The sequence below is a fragment of the Bombyx mandarina genome, chromosome 01 (genome assembly GCF_030267445.1).
Source record: "Bombyx mandarina strain Sakado chromosome 01, ASM3026744v2".
Lineage (NCBI taxonomy): Eukaryota > Metazoa > Arthropoda > Insecta > Lepidoptera > Bombycidae > Bombyx > Bombyx mandarina.
In genome coordinates, this window is record NC_143208.1 from 1,725,551 (window position 1) to 1,750,116 (window position 24,566).

A 24,566-nucleotide genomic window follows, 5' to 3' on the forward strand; every position below is an offset into this window, starting at 1 on the left:
GACTTCCAGGCTGAAGGAATAACATTGTCTAACCATATTGAATCCGCAAAAAATATAATTTGTGAAGTAGCTCCCTACTTTGTAAGTATAATAGATAACACCACCCTACCTATTTCTGACGTATAACATCTATAACTTAAACTAAAATATAACTTACACTATACAATTTTAATCTAAGATGATGAGTCCTCAAGGATGGTGGTGGTATACATGTTATGATATCTATGGGATTCTGTAATCACTTAACACCAAGTTGGCTGTGAGATCATTTAGCCGTCTATCTTGCAGACTGAACCAAAATGATTTCGCTGGCTGATTTTTTATTCATTAGTACACATTTTTTGTACATTTAAATAACAATTAGGTAGTTAAAGGAAGATTTCAGTCGTGTATTATGTTGAAAACATTTCCGAAAACAAAGAAAGGCAGCGTTTATCCAAAACTTTGGTAACATATGATTGGGATATGCATTTGAACAACATGTCGTAGTTAATCCGTTCTCATAAATTCATAAATTAAACAAGTATTATCCCTTTCCGAATTCAACAAGCAAACCTGCTTTAAAATACAACATAAACATTCAAAAATAACAAAGTAGCTTCTACACTTTAAAGCCAAGTTTTCAATTCAAGGAGAAAAATATATTTTTCAACGAACAAAGAAGTCAAATAAGCTTTGACACAATTGCTTTGTAAAGCTCAAGCTCCTTCAAGAGTAGGTCAATTCAATTTTAACTTGTAAGCTTTTCCTTATACTGCATAGAAAAATTGTATAAAAGTTTACAGCTTTTTAACTTGTAGAAGCACAGAATAGTTTCTGCATACCGTGAAAGCTGCTACCACTGAAAGAGAATAATAATGTTTCTGATTTTTTGCACTTTTTTCTATGGATTTATTTTCTTTGAAGATAAGATTAGTATAATTTAGAAAATGCAACGAATCACTGTCTACATAATTTTAAGCGATTACCAATGCCAATGGACACAAAAACAGGAATTTTAACAGCTACCCAAGTTCTACTAGAAAGCAACATGGAACAATAATCTTATCGTAGCCGCCACAAGATAAGTTAAAATACGAGGCAATAAATAGCAGCCACTAGACAACCCACTGAGCTTCTCGCAGGATCTTCTCAGAAATTTGTGATTTCAATTCCAGATTATGGTACGGCATGGAAGTATTAAATTATATTAGGCTGAGTGATGTGCTCGCCCACCAACCAAGGAGAAGCCAGAGTAGCCTTTCGAGGCCACTGGTAGATAGGTAAGCTAACAAAAGGCCTACCTAAGTAGTTAAATTGAAGTCAGTTGTTTTTAAAAAATTAATCCTATCCTTCAAACCAGAATAGGAGATATCTTTTGGTAAAGACAAAACCTGTGGTCATGATACACCCTTCCACCAGAGCTTGGCATGAGAAATATGTTCATTTATGATATGTATTTGTTTCAGTTTTTACCTTTTTGAAAGAAGAATAGTTTTAGGCTACATAAAACTTTACTATGGATTACTGATCAACAAGTGCACCACAAAGTGCACCACATTATACTTATCACTGACAAATTGAATACAATTAACCAAGAACCTCTTTTTTGATATCACAGTGACAGACAGATAGCTTTTTTATACTGATCCACAAATTAAGTTCTTTATGAAAGATTAAAAAAATGGAAATACACGTTTTATATAAAGTAATGTTTGTAATACCTATTTACACACATACTCTTGTGCACACAAGTGTCAAATAAATTTATGGTTACTTTGTCTTGTTTTAAAACTAAAACTTTAAAAAAATATGAAAATTATTGTAAAAGCAATCTTATAGTTTAGAACTAACTAGCTGTGACAAAGGACTAATTTTCACAGAAAAATAAATAGAAAAAGTTTTTGAGAGTTCTGTGACAAGTATTAAAAAATCTGATGATTGGTACAAGTCCATACGGAGGATTTAAATGTGAATTCATCACTTACATGGTTCTCGTCGAGGTTGCGGATTGAGTTCAACTTGCGTTTGGTACGTGGTGATGCCATTTTATCTATTAGTGAAAGTGGGAAGTCTTTTTAAAACGACTTCACCAGACCCGTGACATGAACTCCGACCTCCAACTGTGATGTGAATTCATGAAACGTCCTACGTCACGAATTGTGAAATGTCAAAGTTCCTGCTTTTTAATTTTTTTTCAGTTTAGTAGATAAGCAAAAGAGACTTATACCATACTATTATTACACTGCGCAGTAAAATAAGGGTGAATAAAGTTGAAGCGAAGTTTTTTCGGCAATTGATTTTGAAAGTCCGAATTACCCGGAACTACTTTAACAAATGTTCCTGTCTAATTTGTCTAAATGCTTAAAAATATTTTTAAATTTAGTTTAAGGTAATGTCTTTTAATTTGGTTAATTCTCCTGTCGTTGCCAACATTTATTTTAGATAATCATTCACTTCGTTTCTTTTGCGAGTGTTCTCCAAAGAAGTTAATTTTTCTACCCAGGCGGTTAAATTTTATGATCGCCACTTTTAGTAATATAGTTTATTGTAATGTATGCAAGTTTATTATGAAAATACGTGGAATAGGGGATAGATTTGTGAAGGTTTTAAATACGCAGCGGTGCCGTCTACATATCTTTAAATAGAATTGAAAATAGCGAGACCAATATTACCCCAAACAAATATTACCAAATTTTCAGTAGATCTTTGTCTGGTGATTGGGTTCATTTTCTCCCACTTGTACAATTAAAGTTGCTGTTGGCAACAATTATTAGGTACACGTTTAAACAGAGAGATATTCTAAAATGTCCAAAAAAGTCAGACCGGAGAGGCTATGATTAAATACTTTCGGAAGAGTTACTACAATCAATTATATTATATAACTTTTAATTAGTATTTTACTTTAATTTCTCTTTGACTACTATTTAACAAATCTAGTCTACTACAAGAGCCTATTTTTAAATATATGCTGCTATGGTGAAACAGAATCGAAGATTTATTACAGCCTAAAACTTCTAAAATTTTGTGACATGTTGGTAGAAATAGTAGAAATCGATTAACATACCGACAACATTGAAGTAGACAGCGGTGCACTCATTCAGACAGAAGGTACGACTCTGGTGAAATTGAATCATTTCTGTCGTTTACTCCGTTGGAAGTTCTCGTGTTACCGATTTCATACCTCGACATTGGTCTACACGCTTCTTGCAGAGTATCATCATCGGCTTCTCAATAGAAATAAGTTTTCAGTGGAGTTAAAAACCGCGGGCTGAGCGGTATTCACCTTTGTTGAGATTCAGCGTGAGATGAAAAATTAGTTACGATGAATCCGAAGTTGAACAGCATTGAAGCCGAATATCTGGATATCATGCATAGGAATGGGTGGCCCCTGATTTATCAGGTTAGTAGTGGAATGAGATGACGCGCTCCAAGGCGCCACGCATCATAACTTTCAAAAGAAGTTGCAACCGTGTTTACATTTTGCCGTTTATAATGTTCGGGTAATTCGGTTATTATTGTTGACTTTTTTATCAAATCTGGACTGTAATTCTTCAAATAGATTTACGGAATGCGTTTCGCATGAAACTTTTTCCGTGTAATCAACTTTTTATTAAAGTTTTCATAGTTTTTAAAACTGGCAATGCAGGTATAAAACTTGTTTAGAAGTAAAAGAAATTCCGCTTTTGTCGTGCAAACTGTCTTATCATTCAAATATTACTGTAAACCTTTAAATTTACATTAATTTTTTACTGATTAGTAGGTTTCAAATATTTTTTTTATGAAATTAATCAATCTTGTTGTTTTTTGGTGTTCATAAAATATATATAAAAAAGGAAACCACAGTTACATTTTTTGTCAGAAGCATTGTTTTATTTATTTAAAAAATGTCAACCAACATTTAACTGAGTACTAACTCAATTACTCTCACGTTTAAAAGGAACTTTCATCTAATCAAATTTAGTATCAGAGCATATTGAATGCTCTTATCTAAAAGCCAAATAAAAAATTAAATACTGATACTACTAAAATCAGATCTACCTTTGCACAATCCACTTTTATTTTATTTTATGTGGGTATTTTGTTTTTTTTCCCGGTGGACTCAATAATTATGGATATTATGATTGCATATTTATTGTAATTATAAATTGCAAGATATGACTTTAATTTAAATATTTTAAGATTGATTATTTCTAAAATATTTAAGAATAAAAGTTACCATTTCAGTATACCTGTAAATAAATTGTATCGATTATATAAATTGACTGATAGTGTTAAAGAATAAAATAAGACTACATGCCACTACAATATTAAAAACAGAAAATAAATAATAAGTATAATAAAAATATAATTTAAATAAGAAATGGTACATGTGAAATTACAGTTACAATATTTGAAACTGTAAAATATACATTTAATTCATACATATATATCTGTATAACAAATTGCATCATGTAATGTAACTGCAGCATATGTATTGTACAGCTTGACAGGCAGATTTGGTAGTAAAGTAATTCTTCTAAATAGGTTGTATTAGAAAATAATAGATCACGGAATAATTTTGAAAAATTTCAAATATCATTTTTTAATAGATATAAACCTAAATTGCAGGCAACAATATAGCCTATTTGCAGATAATAGCTCAATTGAAGACAGAAATTTAAGCAAAAAATACTATCGGATCACAATTAAGATAGTCACAGCAGTAAAATTTTATGTAATTTTTTATTTTTAATACCTTTTTGTTTGGTTACTTAGATTTAACTATTCATATTGAACAAATATTCATATACAACAAACATAACAAATATTCATATTGAATCATATTTTTGTCTAATACTTATTTCTCTTATAAAATTACAACAATATTATTAACATTACAAATACCCGGAATATTACATTTTATTTTTTATTACTTATATTCATTACTTATATTTGTGCAAATGCCAATTAAAGTTGTGAACATAACAAAATAATCTGAAAACATTATTATCTACCTCATAATTTTTAATTTTAGTCAATATTTTCCCTATCTATGTGGTTTCTCCGAAAACGACATCCGCATTTCTACCCGCGATATTATGAGATAATAAGGCGAACTATCGCAATTGTCTCTGCATTCAAAAGCATACGACTGAAGCCACACCCACAATGGATTTCGAGACAAAGAATTTTTAATTGCTAATTTCCGCTTTAAGATAACTAGGCCACTACTCTCGCTATTAGCGCGACCCCCAATAAAAAATTTCCTCCAGAAATACTATATATAAACTATCATGCAAAAGTGAAATCAACAATAGCTATAATTATGAATATGAGCGCAGTTTTCCTACGTAGTAGTAGTATGTAGTATAGCGTTGAAGTCGTATTCCGAGATGCTAAACTGTTGATATTTTGCAGAGGGTCGGTCAGGAGTGTCAAAAGCTCCCGTACACCTGTGTGGAGGCGAAGAGGCCTCACAACAAGGCGCTGAACCGCTACCGCGACGTGAACCCGTACGACCACAGCCGCATCGTCCTACAGCGTAGCGAGAACGATTACATAAACGCTAATCTCGTTAGGGTAAGTTTTTGTTTATTCGTTTGTTTTTTTTTTACAGCCGAACGTACCTTTTTTATTTTTTTCCTACCTATGCTGATAGCCTTGAGAGGCTAATTCAGCTTAACCTGGCGTATAGGTGAACTTTCGGGGCTCAAACCGGAGGTGTTGCTCGAACTGGCCCTGGCAAGAGCAGTGCTTCGCAGAATCTACCACCGAATCGGAAACGCGACCCATCGAGAAGATTCGGCGAGAAACTCAGTGGGCTGTGTGTATGGATTAATTTACTCGCCGAGCCCTTCGTCGCAAGCAATTCCGCATTATACTAATATTCTCATAGATCTCATAAATATGTTTAGAATCGAAATATTTTACATACTTCACTGCTGTATTTTTGAAAATATTTCGACCTAAAATCTTAACCGAAAATACGCCGCTCGACAAATTCACATTAATGATAAATAATGATATCAATTATCTCAATTCTAAAAGTAGACTGAACCTACTTACGGTTTATATTGGTCATACCAGGAATACTCGGATTCGCGCTAACAACGAACAGTAGTTTTCACATTAATCACGTATCCTAATTAAACAGGAAACGTAATCAAAACTAATTTCAAAACACTATTACTTAGATAAATTTATGCGTCTTTTTTATTACAACAAGAAATTGTTCGAACGAGTTTATCAAATCATTCCACATTTCTTATTGTCTCTGTCGGACATTAATAGTGTCTAAAAACAATCATATTAATAAAGGACTTAAACAATTTTTTGCCCTTTAAGTAATAAGGCTTAATTTTAATTAATTAGGTTACTATTTTACGCAAAGATAAATCGGTGCCCGTGAAATTCGAATAACGTTACCTACTGTCTACAAAGAGCCTCAAATTACAGCTTGCTTATGTTTTTTTTAGCATTTGAGTAATTTTAATGTCAGCCTTAATTCGTCGTGAGAAGATATATGAAAACAGGTAAGTCATGATGGATATAAATGATTTGCATACTCGTTGTAATTAATAAATGAAGGAAAATGTGATTTTTTTCTCTTATTCATCGTCTTCCTTTTTACTTAATAAGAAAATCATGCTAATTGCACGTAGTAAAACAAAAGGCAGATATTTCTTTGTTTATTTAGGTCTAATATTCATGACTGGTTTCCGTTATAGTTAGAGTTGTATGAACCTAAAGGTGGACCTATTTCCAGAACGACGGATCTGACTTGATGTTCGTTGGCAGCCAGGAGACTGAGGCACTCTTGGCTGTACTGTTACTGGTGGTAGGACCTCTTGTGAATCCGCGCGGGTAGGTACCACCACCTCGCCTATTTCTGTCGTGAAGCAGCAATGCGTTTCGGTTTGAAGGGAGGGGCAGCCGTTGTAACTATACTGAGAACTATACTTAGAACTTATATCTCAGGGTGGATGGCGCATTTACGTTGTAGATGTCTATGGGCTCCAGTAACCACTTAACACAAGGTGGGCTGTGAACTCGTCCACCCATCTAAGCAATAAAAAAAAAAACTCCAGCTTTGATCCGTTTTACTGTCGGAGAGGGCATTTGTACACATTCTGCTTTACAGCTTTTAAGATACCATGAATGCCAAAGCTCGTCTTGAGAGATAAATTGCAAACTATTATATCATCGGAAAATTCGTTTTCTTACTCTTGAAAATGGAACGCAGGACTACCTAGATTATTTTACTTTTCCACAGATTTGTAAGTCATGATCCTAATAAAAAAGAGCCGTAGTTAACAATCGATTGACTAGACACATTTAATTCTTAACACATTGCCGGTTAATTCCCGTTGTTGTTGACAAGGAAAATTTTAAATGGTTTGATTTGATAAATATAAAATTAAGCACAAAAATAATTCGTGTCATTTATATCCACCACAGGATAATAATAAAATTTCTGTGAATGAAAATAAATTCACAGAAATTTTATTATTATCCTCCACGCCATGCTGGGTATGTTTTTAATAAAGTCAGTCTTATCTGTTATTGTAACGCAAATTATTCTATGAAAAATATCGTTGCTATAAATATAGTAGATTAATGAAGGGTCCTCGTTGCGATCCAACTATGGAGCTCAGACCGCAATAAACAAATATGTAAGGAGTGATGAAAATTCAAAAAAAGTTTCAATTTACGATTAAAATTAACAAATCTATAAAATAAATACATACATGTGTCCCCAGATCTGATCTCAAAATATATTCTAGAATTTCAGGTTATGAATTTAAAATAGAATTATACTTAAAATGAGTATCGCTCTGATATTCTTTGAAAATTATTCAATATTTGTAGCAAATAGAACATTGTGTTTTTAAGTTATTTTTCATATTTAGGGAATGTTCTCTCTTAAAGTGTAAATTATTTACGCATTAAATATTCAGATCGAATAACCTCTGCCTGTATTGAACTCATGAATACAACAGATAAATTATGAGGGGGGATTTCTTAATCCTCTTTGTTAATTTTCCGTCGCGATGTACATACGTATTGTTAATATTAAGTTAAGAACGAATTGTTTCAACACAAGTTATTTGCAATTGAGCATGCCAACTGAAATAACCGATACATTTGTCGAAACAAGAACATCGAAATTGTCCACTGAAATACTAATTCCAGCGTCAGTACTCCATTTCGTTGCTTTACAACAGTATTTTCTTGCCTATTAATAGATATGTGTACATAGAGTTTTCGGTAAATAAATAAGTTTTTGTTTATATTGAAGAATGCCTTTATTTCGAATAATCATTTCAAAAAGACTTTTACTATTGATTCGTAATGCGGTTTCGTCACTACGAAAAATTGGCCGCCTTTGCATATATGTAATTAAATAAACAGCTTTTGGATTCGAGAAATTATATTTGTCGGTGCAAACGACTAATCAATAGAAATGTGATTCAACTTTCGAGTCGCGGTCGAAGCTACGTGTTCTTTAGAACATCTATCCCGCGCATACCGACAGGACACTGCACCAATTGATTCAGATTAAGATTCACCATACAGTAAACAACAGTAGTGACGACTAGGAGTATTTGACATTATTAAGTCCGCTCTTATCTGGGTTAAATCAATGTCGCTCAATACCATGAGCTTTCCGTACATTACATTTGTTCAATGCAATTGGCTACTGTCATGTTTAATCTGCTCAATTGCTGGCTGAAAACTGTTAGTGAGAAAACAGTAAGAAGAGTCGGTTAAATGACGCACGCATTCTTAACTGCATCTCATAAAGTTTGTCGGTTAGTTGACAAGGATATATTTTAATGTGTCCAAAACTAGAATAATTATTGATATAACTTCTATTGTTAATAGTAACCACTTACAGTCATTTTGTGTAATCTCGATAATGATAGAATATTTCAATAATATCAGTAATGCACAATGAAATGTAACATAAACAACAAACATTCACTCTCTCTCATTTAATGTAAAAAATTAAATGAGAGAGAGAGAAAGAGAGAGAGTCTAGTACTTGGGCAGCCAGCGGCTTGGCTATGGCCCCCGTGACATGGCTAATTTATATGAGCGACGAAGACCACCGTACGTCTCACCATCAGTTAGCCCGTAGTCTGGACTGCCTTCGGAGGCAATAAAATAAACATAATTCTAATGAGATACGTACGTGATTGCGTAATTGAAATGAATAAAAAATTATGTACATTGAAAACATTCTAAAAGTGTTTTAAAAATATACCAACGTCCACTTATGAAAATGTTTCTGCATCGCATTGCTGCTCCTGTTTAAATATTCGAACTCTGTATTTAACCGGAACGGGAATGACCTCTGATTAACTAAAAAAAAATTATGGTTCGTTTAACACTTCACGTTTAATACTTTCAAATATTTGACAATCTAAAATGTACTGTGCTAATGAAATTGACAACTGACAATTCTTCAAATATTTATAGCTTCGAATCGCTCTTTGTTGTTATCAATATGTACATACTCGTACTCGCAATACAGTGACTGACTCAGCTTCGAATTCACAATTCCCGATCGATTACATACATTACTTGATAGTAATAAGTACCACAGTGCGCCGTGTTTGAACGTTAAATTGTCTATTTCGATACGTTATTAAGTCGTCATTATTAGTTAGTGCTGACGGATTCGTGTAATTTTTCCCATAGACACAGCCCACTCAATGAGTTTCTCGCCGGATCTTTTCAGTGGGTCGCGTTTCCGATCCGGTGGTAGATTCTGCGAAGCACTGCTCTTGTTAGGGTCAGTGTTAGCAACACTCCGGTTTGAGCCCCGTGAGCTCACCTACACACGTTAGGGTGAAGCTGAAATAGCCTCTCCAGGCTATTAGCATAGATAGGGAAAAAAAAAAAAATGTAATTTTTTAAGGTATTATACAAATTGGTTAGTATGTACTTATAAATAAATATATGTACATATAAATAAATATATGTACATATAAATTCATAAAACTGCGCCGGTATGATCGACACACACCGCATTTCTACTGTAGATCTGTTAGATCCGGAATTTTCAGATCTTTTTTGAAATTTTTTTTTAAAATGATTAATGTTTTGAAATACGGCTTATACTTATATATTGTAGCTATAGCAGCATAATGTAGCTTTACTTATGCTAATAAAAAAAAAACAGATGAGTGTTTTTCTCTATGATTTTCCAACCGAATATCTTTTCCCTTTTTGTATGGTAAATATTGTTAATTTTTAGTTACAACATTTTTGAGGAAATACCTATTAAACACAGCAAAACTGCTAAATCTAGTATTTAAAAATAGATCCAAATCTCGAGTTGTTTGTGATTATTGTCGAATTTCAATCTTTCGGCAAACGCTAATTGTAATCTATCGCTGAGAATTAATGGAATACATCGACACAGGCATAACATGGCGTATCCATGATTACATCATTTTTAATTATAATTGATTGTAATATTAGAGTTATGTAAATGTGAATAGTAATGATAATTACTTTATCAAGATATAGTAAAGCTCAACAAATGTTCAACTCAACAAATTATAACTAAACTCAATAAAAAACTCAACAAATGTTCACGATTGACTACCACGGTGAAGGAATTCACATCGTGTAATAAAAATCAAACCCGCAAAATTATAATTTGCGTACTTACTGGTGGTAGGACCTCTTCTGAGTCCGTACGGGTAGGTACCACCACCCTGCCTATTTCTGCTGTGAAGCAGTAATGCGTTTCGGTTTGAAGGGTGGGGCAGCCGTTGTAACTATACTTGAGACCTTAGAATTTATATCTCAAGGTGGGTGGCCCATTTACGTTATAGATGTCTATGGGCTCCAGTAACCACTTAACACCAGATGGGCTGTGAGCTCGTGCACCCATCTAAATGTTTTTTGTAGGTTCTCACCGTTATCGATTTGGGTGAAGCTCAAGAGTAATGTTGTCCATGGTAGTCCTTAATCCAATAAAGATAATAACATTAAGATTAGATCATTAGATATTTATTTGACTATAGAAAGTAAGTCCTTCAGTACCTTCTTCGATTTTTCTACGTTTCACATAATATGTTTTTTAATAATATTTAATATTAATATTTACTAACAATCACGCCACGTTAACTGGTCCCGTGGTAAGTTCGTAAAGAACTTGTGTTACAGGTACCAGATAACGGAAATAAATGTCAGATTTTTTATTATACACATACACATATATAATATACATCCATAACCCTGGAAAATACATTTATATTTATCATACAAATATCTTCCCTTGGCGGGATTCGAACCCGCGACCCCCTTGTGTAGTGACCATGTCACTTACCACTACACCAGACGGCCGTTAAATGTATATCGTTAAATTTATGATTGAAAATTAATTGATGAGCATAGCTTAATATTATGTAACCTAGATTATTAACACAGGATATTTTTATCATGGGAAATGAAATGACCTGGACATCGACGGGCTAGTATGGGGCAGTGTGTTCACTGGACTGTGATTTTACGTGCCAACTGATAGTTCATGGACCAGAGAGTGATACAAAAAAATACGAACTCTTTATTCCGGGAAAATGCAACGCGTCTTTGTAATTTTGACTTGCAAATCGAAAGCGGGTGAAACCGCGCGCCACATGCATGTTTCCAAAGGACAATGCCCATTTTCTTTGGACGCTTGGGCCCCTAAAAAAAGTTGTCTGTCATGAAGGATTTAACTTAATTTGATAGACAAAGAAATATCGTTTCATATTCAGAAAACGATTTTTATATTCTCACTCAGGTTGAAAAGAAATCTGTTTTTTCCTGCAGCTAAAATGAAGTTGTTAATTGTTTTCTTCGAAATCAATAATCGCTCTCATAATTAGTTACAGTGTTAAATAGTTAATTGTGGTTAATGTTGCTAGAAATAAGGCCATAAGTACATCGATATTGTTGTTGTTTTTTAAATTTGCCAATAGGCAGGCAAAGAGCGTAGCCCATACAGCCTAGTCTGCCGGTGTATCTCTTTTTATTGCTTTTTGGGAGTTTTGACGTCAACTCGACGAATACCACATTGACTAAGCGTGAGTTTCCGCAGACCTTTTATCTTGAAAAAAAAAAAACAGTCACTGCTATGTTAGCCACAGTTTTATTCCAATGCCTCAATAATCGTGAACAACGATTGACGTTTAATACACAAAACAACACCCAATTTATATATTATACATCACAATAAACTATTAAAAACACATTAAAATAAAACTTCAAGTGACGCTTCACTCGGGTTGCTCCCAAAACTCTCTCTTAATAAGAGTAAGTAATGGTGAGCCCTTAACGTTTTTATTAATGGAATTATTAATTCAATGTCTAAAAATATTATATAATTCAGGGTTTTAATTAATAATTATTATTACAATAAATAAATCAATATTGAATTGAACAAAAATAAACTAAAAAAGTCTGTGAACTATAACCATTAGCTTTTTTTTTTATTGCCCTCGCAGGCAGACGAGCATACGGCCCACCTGATGGTGAGTGGTTACCGTCGCCCATGGACTTCAGGTATCATCTCGGTATCATCTCGAACAATTCCTCAGAGCACTCCCCATGGAACATACGGCTTTTTTTTTTAATTGTTGTTGAAACAACTCTTTCGTTTGGCAGCATTTAGGTTTACTATAAGGCTGTATGGGCTAAGCCCTTTGTCTGCCTATTGGCGAATTTAAACACTATGGTACTCAGTTTTCGGATGTTATCAATTAATTTTTTTTTTGTAAAACAATGCCACCGTGAAAGAAATGTTGATACATAAACTAAACAACGTGAAAAAATAAGGCATAGTTTTGACACAAAGTGGACCCACTTTTGGGCATCGTCCTTTAATATTATAAATGTAAAGTGTGTTTGTCCTTTTTTCACATCGAAACGAATTGACATAATTCAAGTCAGGAGAGTAACTATTATATGCTACCTTTTAGCCTGAAACATTTCATTCCCATGAGAAATGACATTAGTATTTTCTATGACCACGCAAGCGAATCCGTGTGTCGAGCCTTATAATAAATGATAAGCTAGTTTTATAATAAACTTGAAACAATACGTAAGTATACAGTAGTAAATTCGCACTTCTAATAATGTGTATTACCAGTAGGTACCACCACCCTGTCTATTTCTGCCGTGAAGCAGTAATGCGTTTCTGTTTGAAGGGTGGGGCAGCCGTTGTAACTATACTGAGACCTTAGAACTTATATCTCAAGGTGGGTGGCGCATTTACGTTGTAGATGTCTATGGGCTCCAGTAACCACTTAACACCTGGTGGGCTGTGAGCGCGTCCACTCATCTAAGCAATAAAAAATAAAAAAAAACAAACAAACCAACACGCATTATAAAATTAGCGTGGATATCGCTCTGCAAATATTGCGTTCCATACTAAATATTAATTCGGATGAATATCGGTCGTGCCAGTTAATTTACGGTCGACATTGTTGTCAAGTTTGAACGCATCGAATGCTATGTGAATTCTCGAATACTATCACGCGTACCTCGCGATAGTGAAACGGTTTCATCAATATAATAAAGAGACTTTTCATATTTCTTTTTAATAATGGCCATTTATTCCAATATTCAATTTAAAGTGAGATGAGAACACCGTTCGCTAAAACAATCATATCTCTAACATTCCTGCCTTATTTAGTCAATTAAGTTTTGCTAGAAAAAAAATAGACTGATTTTTTTTGTTAAGTCGAAATAGATTTTAGATTCCATTAATTTTCTAAAAATGGAATTTCAGTTTGAAGTTAAATAAAAATGCAACTGAAAATGTTAGTAGGGTCAGAAAATTAATAAAATTTTAAACCTGAAATTAAATGTAGATGTTCTTTTGAAAATAAGTATTTATAGAACACCGACAGACCTGCTTTAGCTTTTATTACAATAATCTAAAAGTAATGTAGGCGAAAAGCCTCGAAAGAGAAAATATAGATTAGTTTGTCTTTAGACGGCTCACGTCCCACGCGGCTTGGGATAGCTGCCGGAGCCGACATAAACACAACTACACGTACCCCTACACCCACCTTGAGATATGAGATCTAAGTCTTAATTGAATAGAATAATAGCATTACTGCTTCACGGCAGAAATAGGCAGGGTGGTGGTACCTACCCACGCGGACTCACAATAGGTCCTACCACCAGTAAAAATGTTTATTTTAAATTACCTAGAAAAATAAAATTGTTTTTGTTTCAAAGACGCAATAAATAAATTACCGGTAAATTATGTCCGATCTTGAATCTCTATAGTGAATGCATATATGAGTGAATGTATAGGGTTGTGCCACAAAATATGCAGATGCATCTATTGCTAAAACATTCTAAACTCAAAAGCTCTCAAAATTTATTCCGGCTAAAAGATCTAAAGTGAAACAACAAAGGCTAGCCGCGGGACGATCCCCGACTGGATATTGAGCGAAGTCTGGATATACGATGAAAATAGGTGCATGCGCGCGGTTAAAGTGAAGTTCGTAGATAACTTTTGTAGTCTATAATAAGTAAAACTTAAATAATACAGATTATAATTTAATTGGTAAGAGTAAGTTCTGGAACATAAATTTATTTATAAAGTACTAGCCGTACTCGTTTAAAATAACGTTTAAAATTTAAAATAATCGTATAAAATTAACATTATTATTTATTGTCATTATTATTAGGGAGTCTAACCCTCATATAAATATTAGCCTATCCATTAAGTACACGTATTTTCTACATGGATACCAAGTTTCAAATCAATCGGATTCATGGTTCAGTATGTAGATTTATATATTAATATAGATTAGTAATTGAATTTATTAGATATTAGTAATTTGTAATTTGAATTTGGTTGTCCGGTGTGTATATTATTATTGGTATATCAATTTGTTAAAACGATTCGTGCGCAACATATTTATACGTTGATACCATGATAACATTATTTACGAGAATGGCATCATCGAATGTTGCGCAGATAAAATTACTAAACAACAATCATAATATTAAGATTATGAACTGAGACTTAAATAGGACGGACAGATAAGATCACTATTCACTTGGGTCCATACATATCACAGCATGAATATCGCCATCGTTTTCCTACCTATGCTGATAGCCTTGAGAGGCTATTCCAGCTTCACCCTAACGTGTGTATTTGAGCTCACGGGGCTCAAACAGAAGTGTTGCTAACACTGACCCTAGCAAGAGCAGTTCTTCGCAGAATCTACCGCCGGATCGGAAACGCGAACCACTAAGAAGATCCGGCGAGAAACTCAGTGGGCTAGAATCGCCATCAATGAAATCCAATCGCATTAGAATAATCGCTATTTTACGGCTCTAACTCGAATCCGTGCTTACTCCCATCATTCCGTGTCTTGCTTCGTCTGTGTGATCTGTGTCCGTCTCCGCAGAATTAGTAAAAATAAAGATGCCATAGAGGGTCCAAATATTTTTATTTGCTACTTGTAATAATTATTTCAGTAATTTATGATGACATTTTGGTAAAATGTATTCCATTTTGAATAGGTTGTAGAACAAATTTAAAGTTTATCATGTACCCTTGGAAATCATGGGACCCTTGGAGTAAAATTCATGAATTCTGTTTTTTTTTTTTAATGCAACTACTGTTTGTTGTCTTTTGTATAGAAATACTTGAATAAAAACAGTTCAGTATCTTTCTCCTTTAGTTATTCTTCTTCTTTTCTCCTTTAGTTGTCAATTGACTATCTTTACTCAATATTAGAAATAATTGTTAAAAATAATTGTAATTGATGAATTTGAAGTCGTCGTTGCCTAAAGGATAAGACGCCCGGTGCAATCGTATCAAGCGATGCACCGGTGTTCGAATTCCGTAGGCGGGTATCAATTTTTGTAAAGAAATACGTACTTAACAATTGTTCACGATTGACTCCACGGTGAAAGAATAACATCGTGTAATAAAGATCAAACCCGCAAAATTATGATTTGCGTAATTACTGGTAGTAGAAAATTTTGAGTCAGCACGGGTAGGTACCACCACCCTGCCTATTTCTACTGTGAAGCAGTAATGCGTTTAGGTTTGAAGGGTAAGACGGCCGTTCTACTGTTAAAAAACTGAGGTAGATGGCGGAATTTACTTAACACCAGGTGGGCCGTGAGCTCGCCCACACACCTAAGCAACAAAAAAATAATTGGAAACAGTTTATTTCCCCCATCTGTACAGTAAAAAATTCGCCTAAACAAAATTTACTATTAATCTTGATCTCGATGTGTTTGATGGTCGAGGTGGATGAAAATTGGGCGAACGTAGTATGTAATTGCTTTTCATGTCTATTTTTCTTATTATTTAACGGTTCTCATCTGAACGAAAATAGGTTGCGTAATGATCACAACGAGAACATTACACCAATGAGACATTGGAAGAACTCGAAATGTAACAGCAAAATGGTTGCAAGATTAAGGACAAAGTTATAATCGATAAATACAAGACTTTCGGTACGGTATAAATTGCGTTAGAATGCAAAAAAAAAGATTTCAGTAACTTATTCAAATTTAAAAACAGACAATGAGAACGTAGTAGTCTTTCTTATATTTAACAGCTTCAAGTAATAAACGTTGAACCTTATGTTCCTTCTAATTAATTCATTTAAAAAGGGTTACGTAAATAGTGAAACCCAATACAACATACTTAAAATTTGACATTATTTTTGAAGTGTCCATGGCTTGGTCAATGTACTAAATTTCAGTTTGGTTCCTTCAAATTAAGTAAGAGAAATTGTACCGTTGCGGGCGGAATAGTAGATATGGCATAGGGTCCATCGGATATACGAAAGTTAAAAATACTCGACATGGACTTTTAATGAAGACGCTTTTGCATAGATAAGCTTAGTTTTCGTTAAAAAAAACCTAACAACATTTCATCGAATCACAAACATATCATAGCTATCCTAGTGCAACACGCAGCTTGGAGCTCGCTAGATTTACAAATCGAATACTCATGGTTTCTGAGATTGACAATTTGATGGGCGCACGTTCGGCCTTGGTATATACGGACGTTGGAAATTCCGGACATAAACTTGATAAATCAGTAAACCAGGTAAACGCGGTACGATGCGTTATGTGCATCCTCTGATAATTCACTCAGCTACCACCCGTATCTGAGGTGCGCCTCGGAATGGCTTGAGGCGTGATTTCTGACGTAGCTGTCGGTTGGCAATTTTGCCAACGTTCACGATCTGTAACCGACTGGATCAATCATCGTGCATACATTTCCGGATGCATAAGCAAATAACTGCGTTCGGAATGTATGATATAGTATAGTTGTAAAATAATAGTTGAGTCGACCGAAAACAAGAAATGATGAAGGCCCACAACTTAGTTACGTTTACATTCCGTTTTTATGATTTAACATTGAACATTCGAAATATTTATGATAAATGGAATTTAGCTTAATGAATTGTTAGAGTAAGACCCTTGATTTAGAACAACTGGTTCAAGGTAGGATTCACAGAATTAAAGATATTAATAGGAGCTAAAATAGAGTTTGAAGGCGAACCTAGACATAAAAAAGCCTAAAAAAGTATGTATGTTTTTTATAGAACAGGTGCTTTGACTTAGTAATACGATTAGAAAAGAAATTTCTGACAGCAGAAGATGCCACATTTCCAAAACTTAAGTAAATTGTATGGCAATCTAAATAGCATTAATTTATAAACAAGTAATAAATATTATTATTTGATTGAGGGACTTTAGCAAGTAGAAATAACGAGTTTAACCCAAAACATGATGCAGTTTTTAAACAAAACAGTGCCTAAAGCTGTGCTAAAGCACAATTCCAACAACGAAGTCTTCTGCTAAGGAAAAATAAAATAAAAAACTGCATCTTATGAAATTATTTAAGTATTAGAAATAAAAACATCACACTGCTGAAATGCCCAACACCAGTGAAATAAGGAACTTCAAACATTTGCCAAAAATATATTTAAACAGGTTGTCAAACATAAACGTGCAATCGTTTTATTATTTTCAATCGGTGTATACTTCTTTTCCACACACAAATCGCACGCCACAGACACGAGACTACTTCTTCAAGCAAAGCCTAAAAAATGTTTAAAAAGCTCGCCATCTTAACGTATGCATAGCACAACCACTTTTAATTGGAATTCAGTAGTATTTTAAAACCAAATACTCAGTATTATATCTCGAGCGACCTGTTGTGTTTACAAACAATGCCTCCGTATGTGCTCTTGTTTGGCTTATAAAGCTCATGTTAAAAGTCTACGCGCAGATTATGGTATTGAAAATGTTGCTCGACTAATGAGTTCATCGTTATCAATCGCTTCTGTCTGATCAGGTGTCCGGGGCTTGTAAAAATATATAGATTTAAACCTTCAATACACCATATGTTATAGTTGAAAGAATAAGAAAGTCACTATTCTAATGAAATTTCAATCATGTGATGGTGTCTATATAACGAAGTCCCGAAAACGCTGAAAACCAGGAGCCCTGCCGACTTATGCATCTATTAACGTGAAAAAAAGCAAAACCTTAAAAGAGCTATTTTTGTATAAATATACGTATTGCTTTTAGATGGCAAAAAAAAAGATGCGAAAAAGAAAAAGAAAGAAATCTAACAGTTGCATACCCATTAGATATTATATACAAAACATGAAAAGACAAAAGTAACATTGGACTTCATAGAAAACAAGTATTTTGCTGCACATAAAGGCAAATTGCCGTCTTTGAACATTCGACACTGTCGACTAACAAAACAATGTAACGTTATACCTTTATTTACATTTGGCAACACAACACGCTTAATGAGTATGCAACGATTGCAGAAATAACAGTAGGTAAAACTATATTAGATACACATGGCAACAAAGTTGAATTCATTCGCGGTGTACTGTTACGCATTATCATCGCCTGTGCTGTTTGTTTCATAATCAAAATAACAGCGCATTTTGCTCTGGCTAGGCATGCCTTCAGCCCGCATGCAACCGAACATCCTGCCAATTTTTACCCATAAATAAGAATGCTGTATGAATTGTAGGGTACGATTGAATGGCGTAAAATGGAAGACGTGCTGACGGCTTAGTTTCTGATCAAACACAAAGGAACCACTGTTGTTATAAAACCCTCTGTAGACAGATTCGTATACCAGGTATTGTGTATTATGTTATTTATTATACTTTTTGAAAATAAAAACATTATAAAAATATGTAGACATGAAGGTAACTTCATTTAAACTCCAATATAGATTTTAAAAACACAAACCAGTCTAAAAGCAATTTACGGTGGCATGAAAAAACTGGAAATAAATTATTTATCGGTTATTGTTTTTATGAAATTATTATATTTATTTAAATCAAGTAGATGAGACTAAGCCGACCGATTTTGAAGCTACGATATAAAATTAAAAGGAAACTATAACCTTTTTCGTTACAAAACTACGAACGGTCTATTCCCAAATTGTATATGTTGTGTTAGCGCGTATGGGAACAAGTGATACTCAAGACGGCTATTGACGCACTAACATTTATTACAAACATAACATTTCCTCCCTTAACAATTCAAGACTTATAAGTACTAGAAACAATTCTATATAACTAAACAATTACATCCTATAACAGATTTAGTAAAACTGTCTATAAGTAATCTTAGGACGGTTACGTTTAGGAAACCTGGGCTCCCTAATATTTTGAGGCTCCAAGCTCGCCTCCTCTGCCTCGAAGAACAGATCTCCCTCTTCAGCCTCTTCAGACTGTGCGGGTCGACGTACTCCTCGCGTGACAGTTACGTGGCTCAGTTCCGGTGACTCCCGATTCGGCTGATTGTCACATTCCCTAGAGAGCGCTGTACGGCGGCTCTCCTCATCCCATCCTCGTCGCCAATGTTGTGTTAGCGCGTATGGGAACAAGTGATACTCAAGACGGCCAGTGACACACTAACATTTATTACAAACATAACAGTATAATAGCAACTTAAAAAAATAAACCAACACAACGATTGGTCTAATTTAATGGAAGAACGGTTTTAATGCTGAAATTGAAATATATCGTCATGCAAGCGACGCAGCTCTGCGCGTTTTATAATTGATGTCTGACGAACCGGCGGTAGACAGAAATCACGACCGTATGCTCCGATGCAGAAAAAATGGTACCAACACACGCAGTGCTAACGCTGTAGTAGGACAAATATTTTACTGATAATATTGTGTGCTCGCACGGGTCTCTTCGGTTTCAACGCCAAGTCTACATTACGGTGTAGTGGGTGAGACAGCTTAATATGATAATGTTGTTAATTTTGTGACTTCAACCTCATGTTTTAATTGACAATGTATATATATATAGTATTTATTAACTCCAGTTACAGTAATAATAGTAGTATGTAAATAAAATGTTACATTCCTGACTTCAGACATAAGTCGGTCCATCTATATCTTGTTGTTATCTATATATTAATTCGTGAAGCAAAAACTTTGTATCCCTTTTTACGAAAATCGCGCGGACGGAGGAGTATGAAATTTTTCACACTTATAGAGAATATAGAGAAGAAGTGCACAATGCTAATATATTTTTTTAAATAATGCATAAAAGATACATTAAATCAAAAAAGAAAACATTACACACACTACATACCATGTATTTGACGCACACACGCATGCATACTATTTATTGTCAAACTTTTGTTCTTGACGTCTGTTGTCAAATTGAGAATAGATTAAATATTGTTTGTCTTTGTTACTGTTTTTTATAGTGTAGTCTTGGCGAAATTTGTGATCATAGAAGTATAAAATACAATCATAATAGTGTACAAACTTCCAATACAATTGATTATAGTCGAAGTTCGACTACTGCAGGATCACTAGTGTTTTTAAATAGTCTATTTGGAAGTTATCGGGTCGTAAAGATTTACCCCACTCGAACAGTAACTATAAATCAAAATATTTAAAGAATTTAAGTAATACGGGAAGTAAAAAGATAAAAGAACATCAATATATTATGTTATTCACAGTATTATTGGTAACATCATACTCGAACCGAATGCGTCGCATCGAAAGCTGTGATATCATATATAGGTACATACTTAGTACACAATAAATACTAAGTCATCATAACATGTCACATACTCTAATAGACATACATGTCTGGATTCTACTTACTTGCTTTGTAGCATAGCACACGTATTACGTTGCCCCACAGTTTGAATACAGTACCGTAAAACGGGGTCAATAGAAATTACGGGGTGAATAGACACAAAACCAGGAAAGTTTTTTATACCATAATATACAATGATTTTCGTCAGTAAATCTACTATTTTTCTTTATATTTTTAAGAGACAACATTTTTTTTTACACTGGCAAACTCTGATTTGACGTGAAGTTAGGCAAAGGTAAAATAAAATACGTTTGAATGTCGTCGGTCGAACTACGTTAATTTGTGCTCCAGAAAAGTTACTAATTATTTATATGTTAAACGTTGTGTTCAGTGATAAAAGTTTGATATTATTATTCTGTGGTTCATCAGGAACAAATTTTGTGTATCGGTAAGTACAATTATAATTTAAATTTATTGATATTTATGAAAATATTTGTATGTGTACAATTTTATAATGTTTGGGGTAAATAGAAACGCCAAAGGGAGAAATAGACACGTAATATGGGGTCAATAGAAACGTAGTATAGGGTTGATAGAAACGAGAATGTTTGGATAGAAACGAGTAGGGGGTCTATAGAAAAACTGTTGTTAGGGTTGACACAAGCGTATGATGTGTGTTGATAAAGTAATTTTTACATAAACTTAAACAAAAAGTCGCGACTAGTTGAGTTTATGGTGTAATTTTCATTAAACATATATTATTATATGGTATTTATGTGATGTGATAATAATGAATTCATGTTGTGTGCCTGTTAAATTGAGATATTCGACATTTGTTTAAATAAACATATATAAACTCAGGCAACTTTTTACTTATTTACAGGTAAACATATCCAACATGCCGCGCATATATAAAGCAGATCCAAGGGGCAAAAGGTATAATAAATATGATGTAAGTCTTATATCCGAAGCAGTAGAAGCATATAGATCTGGCAATAAATCTCTAAAATTCATAGCTGATAAATTTAAAATAGACAAATCAGTATTATATAGGCACGCTACTCGAACTATGAAAAGGCACGGGGGTCAGACTGTCCTGTCGGAGGAGACTGAGGAAACGATAATAAAATATATAAATATATGTGCCGACTGGGGTTATCCATTGGACTCTTTAGACTTGCGATTCCTTGTTAAGTATTATCTTGATAAAGTAGGAAGGACAGTCTTAAAATTTAAAAATAATTTGCCTGGCCCAGACTTTGTAAGAAGCTTCCTTAGGAGGCATAAAGACCAAATATCGCAACGAAACTGTCAAAATATTAAAAATAATAGGGCAGCAGTCTCGCCAATGTCGTTAAAAAAATATTTTGAAGAATTAAAACTGTCTTTAGAAAATGTTGAGGCTCAGAATATAATAAACTATGACGAAACGAATTTAACCGATGACCCTGGCCGGAAAAAAATTATAAAAAAACGTGGTACTAAGTACCCAGAAAGGGTAGTCAACCATTCTAAGTCCTCCATATCGATAATGATGTCAGCTACCGCTGAAGGGGATTTGTTGCCACCCTATGTGGTGTACAAGGCCCAAAATTTATACGATACGTGGTGTGAGAATGGGCCAGCGGGAACTAGATATAATCGGTCTCAAAGTGGATGGTTCGACGGCAATATATTCGAAGATTGGGTAAAATCCATTGTTTTGCCTTATTTTAGAAACAAAGAAGGGAAAAAAGTTCTTATTGGGGACAATTTGTCATCACACTTGTCTTTAGACGTAATAAAATTATGTCATGAGCAAGATATATCATTCATATTTTTACCAGCCAATAGCACACATTTAACCCAGCCATTGGATGTAGCATTCTTTCGTCCAATGAAGATGGCCTGGCGTAACATTCTGGTTAAATGGAAAAAAACAGATGGCAAGTCCCAAACATCTCTGCCCAAAGGATGTTTCCCAAAGCTATTAAAAAAACTCATGGAAGACCTCTCTGAAAATGCCAAACAAAATATAATATCTGGTTTTAGGAAGACCGGAATCAAACCTATTGATCCAAATCAGGTTTTAAGTAGACTGCCGGAAGAACTAGATGTAAAAGAAAGTGGAGAAAATGAAGTTGAAAAATCAGTATTAGACATTCTCAAAGAGATGCGGTATGGAACAACTAATATAAACGAACCAAAAAGAAAAAGAAAATTAGAAGTTATACCAGGAAGGAGTGTTGGTTCTTCTGAAGATTATGGAAAAACTGAGGAAGAATCAGAAAATGTAAAGGAAAAAGCCAAGAGAATCGGAAAAAGGACGAAAAAGATAAATAATGAAGAAAGGATTTATGACGAAGAAACGGCGTATTATGATGAAATGGATAAAAAAGTTTATAAAGGCAAGGGTAAAGGAAAAAAAACAAAAGGAAATAAAGGCAAAGAAAATGAAGAAAAAAAGGAAATTGTATATCAGAAAAAACCAGATGATGCTAACTCTTTAAATAATATACAAAATACTGAAATTTATTATTTATCTAATGAAGATATAGAGGCTATGTCCATTACTATTGGAGATTACGTTTTGTATGAAGGAAATGAAATAGTGATAGCCGAGAATTTTACAAGTACGAGTACAGAAGGTAAAGAGAATTTGACACCGAGAATAAAGAAAATTTGTACAAATAATAAAGTAAACATTCTTGCTGACGAAATTATATCTCCAAGTACTTCGGACAGAAAGATATCAGTTCATTTAAATGAATGCAGACAAATTTCTCCACATTCTTTGGTTAAAACTGCTAATCAACCTAGCACAAGCGGTTCGAAAAGTACTATGGTGCCTGCACCACGATCATCGTACTACACTAAAGATGCTGATATTCTCAAAGATTTGATGGACGATGATATTATATAGCTACAAAATAAATTATAAGAATCTCATTCGAAGAAGTGATTTAAAATTAATAAGACTGATAAAATAATAAATAAGGGATAACTATTATCATACTCTATGATTCCTAGTAATTCTAAGGACTGTGATTTAAACTTCTAAGTGCAATTTATAATAAATAGGTACTCAAAATATTTAGTTTCATTTTACAAAAAATCAGGCAACTTACCTAAGGTGGTGAGTACCTACATATGATTATTTACCTACATATACTAGCGAAAAAGTAGCAGCCCTAGCATTTTTTTCTATTTACCCCATATGGCGTATCCATTGAACCCACATCCAGTCCAAATAGAAAACACATATATTTTCGTCTTTTATGTAATAAATAAAGTATAAAAATACTTTTTACTGTTTATTTAATGTATAACCAATATTAACTCATACTCCAACAAAAATTGTTTCTTATTTAAAGTCGGAAGCATAGTGAAAATCTGATTCAAAGTCTAAAAATGTTTCTATCGACCCCATTTTACGGTACACAATTAATTGATCACAGTTGCCAACCTGTAAACAAAGTTTTGCTTTTAATCATTACAATTTCAACTTTTAATGGCACGAACAAA

At 33.8% G+C, this 24,566-nt stretch overlaps 3 protein-coding genes across 7 annotated transcripts in view; 2 read left to right on the forward strand and 1 right to left on the reverse strand.

Annotated features, from left to right (window-relative positions):
• Positions 1–2,130, reverse strand: part of ArfGAP1 (ADP-ribosylation factor GTPase-activating protein 1) — a 29,608-nt gene extending 27,478 nt beyond the window's left edge. The window contains exon 1 of one of the 2 annotated variants that reach the window (XM_089740344.1): positions 1,968–2,130. In XM_089740344.1, the coding sequence (XP_089596470.1) occupies positions 1,968–2,027 (60 nt within the window). In that variant the 5' untranslated portion in view covers positions 2,028–2,130. The remainder of the gene's footprint in view (positions 1–1,967) is intronic. The other variant, XM_028177112.2, reaches the window with a different exon arrangement.
• Positions 2,131–3,052: 922 nt separating this feature from the next.
• The window catches only part of Bmptp-Z (protein tyrosine phosphatase), a 63,393-nt gene continuing 41,879 nt past the window's right edge, over positions 3,053–24,566 (forward strand). Inside the window, exons 1-2 of one of the 4 annotated variants that reach the window (XM_028180367.2) lie at positions 3,053–3,382; positions 5,380–5,541. In XM_028180367.2, coding sequence (XP_028036168.2) covers positions 3,305–3,382; positions 5,380–5,541 — 240 coding nt within the window. In that variant the 5' untranslated portion in view covers positions 3,053–3,304. The remainder of the gene's footprint in view (positions 3,383–5,379; positions 5,542–24,566) is intronic. The other 3 variants (XM_089740428.1, XM_028180358.2, XM_028180350.2) reach the window with 3 other exon arrangements.
• LOC114247344 (uncharacterized) lies at positions 21,175–24,132 on the forward strand. Its single transcript, XM_028180279.2, has 2 exons — positions 21,175–21,510; positions 21,946–24,132. Exon 2 carries the CDS (start codon positions 21,961–21,963, stop codon positions 23,962–23,964), a length of 2,004 nt encoding a protein of 667 aa, XP_028036080.2. The 5' UTR covers positions 21,175–21,510; positions 21,946–21,960; the 3' UTR covers positions 23,965–24,132.

Excerpts from the sequence above, each read along its gene's own strand:
- LOC114247344 (XM_028180279.2), top strand. The coding sequence starts at position 21,961 with ATGCCGCGCATATATAAAGCAGATCCAAGGGGCAAAAGGTATAATAAA.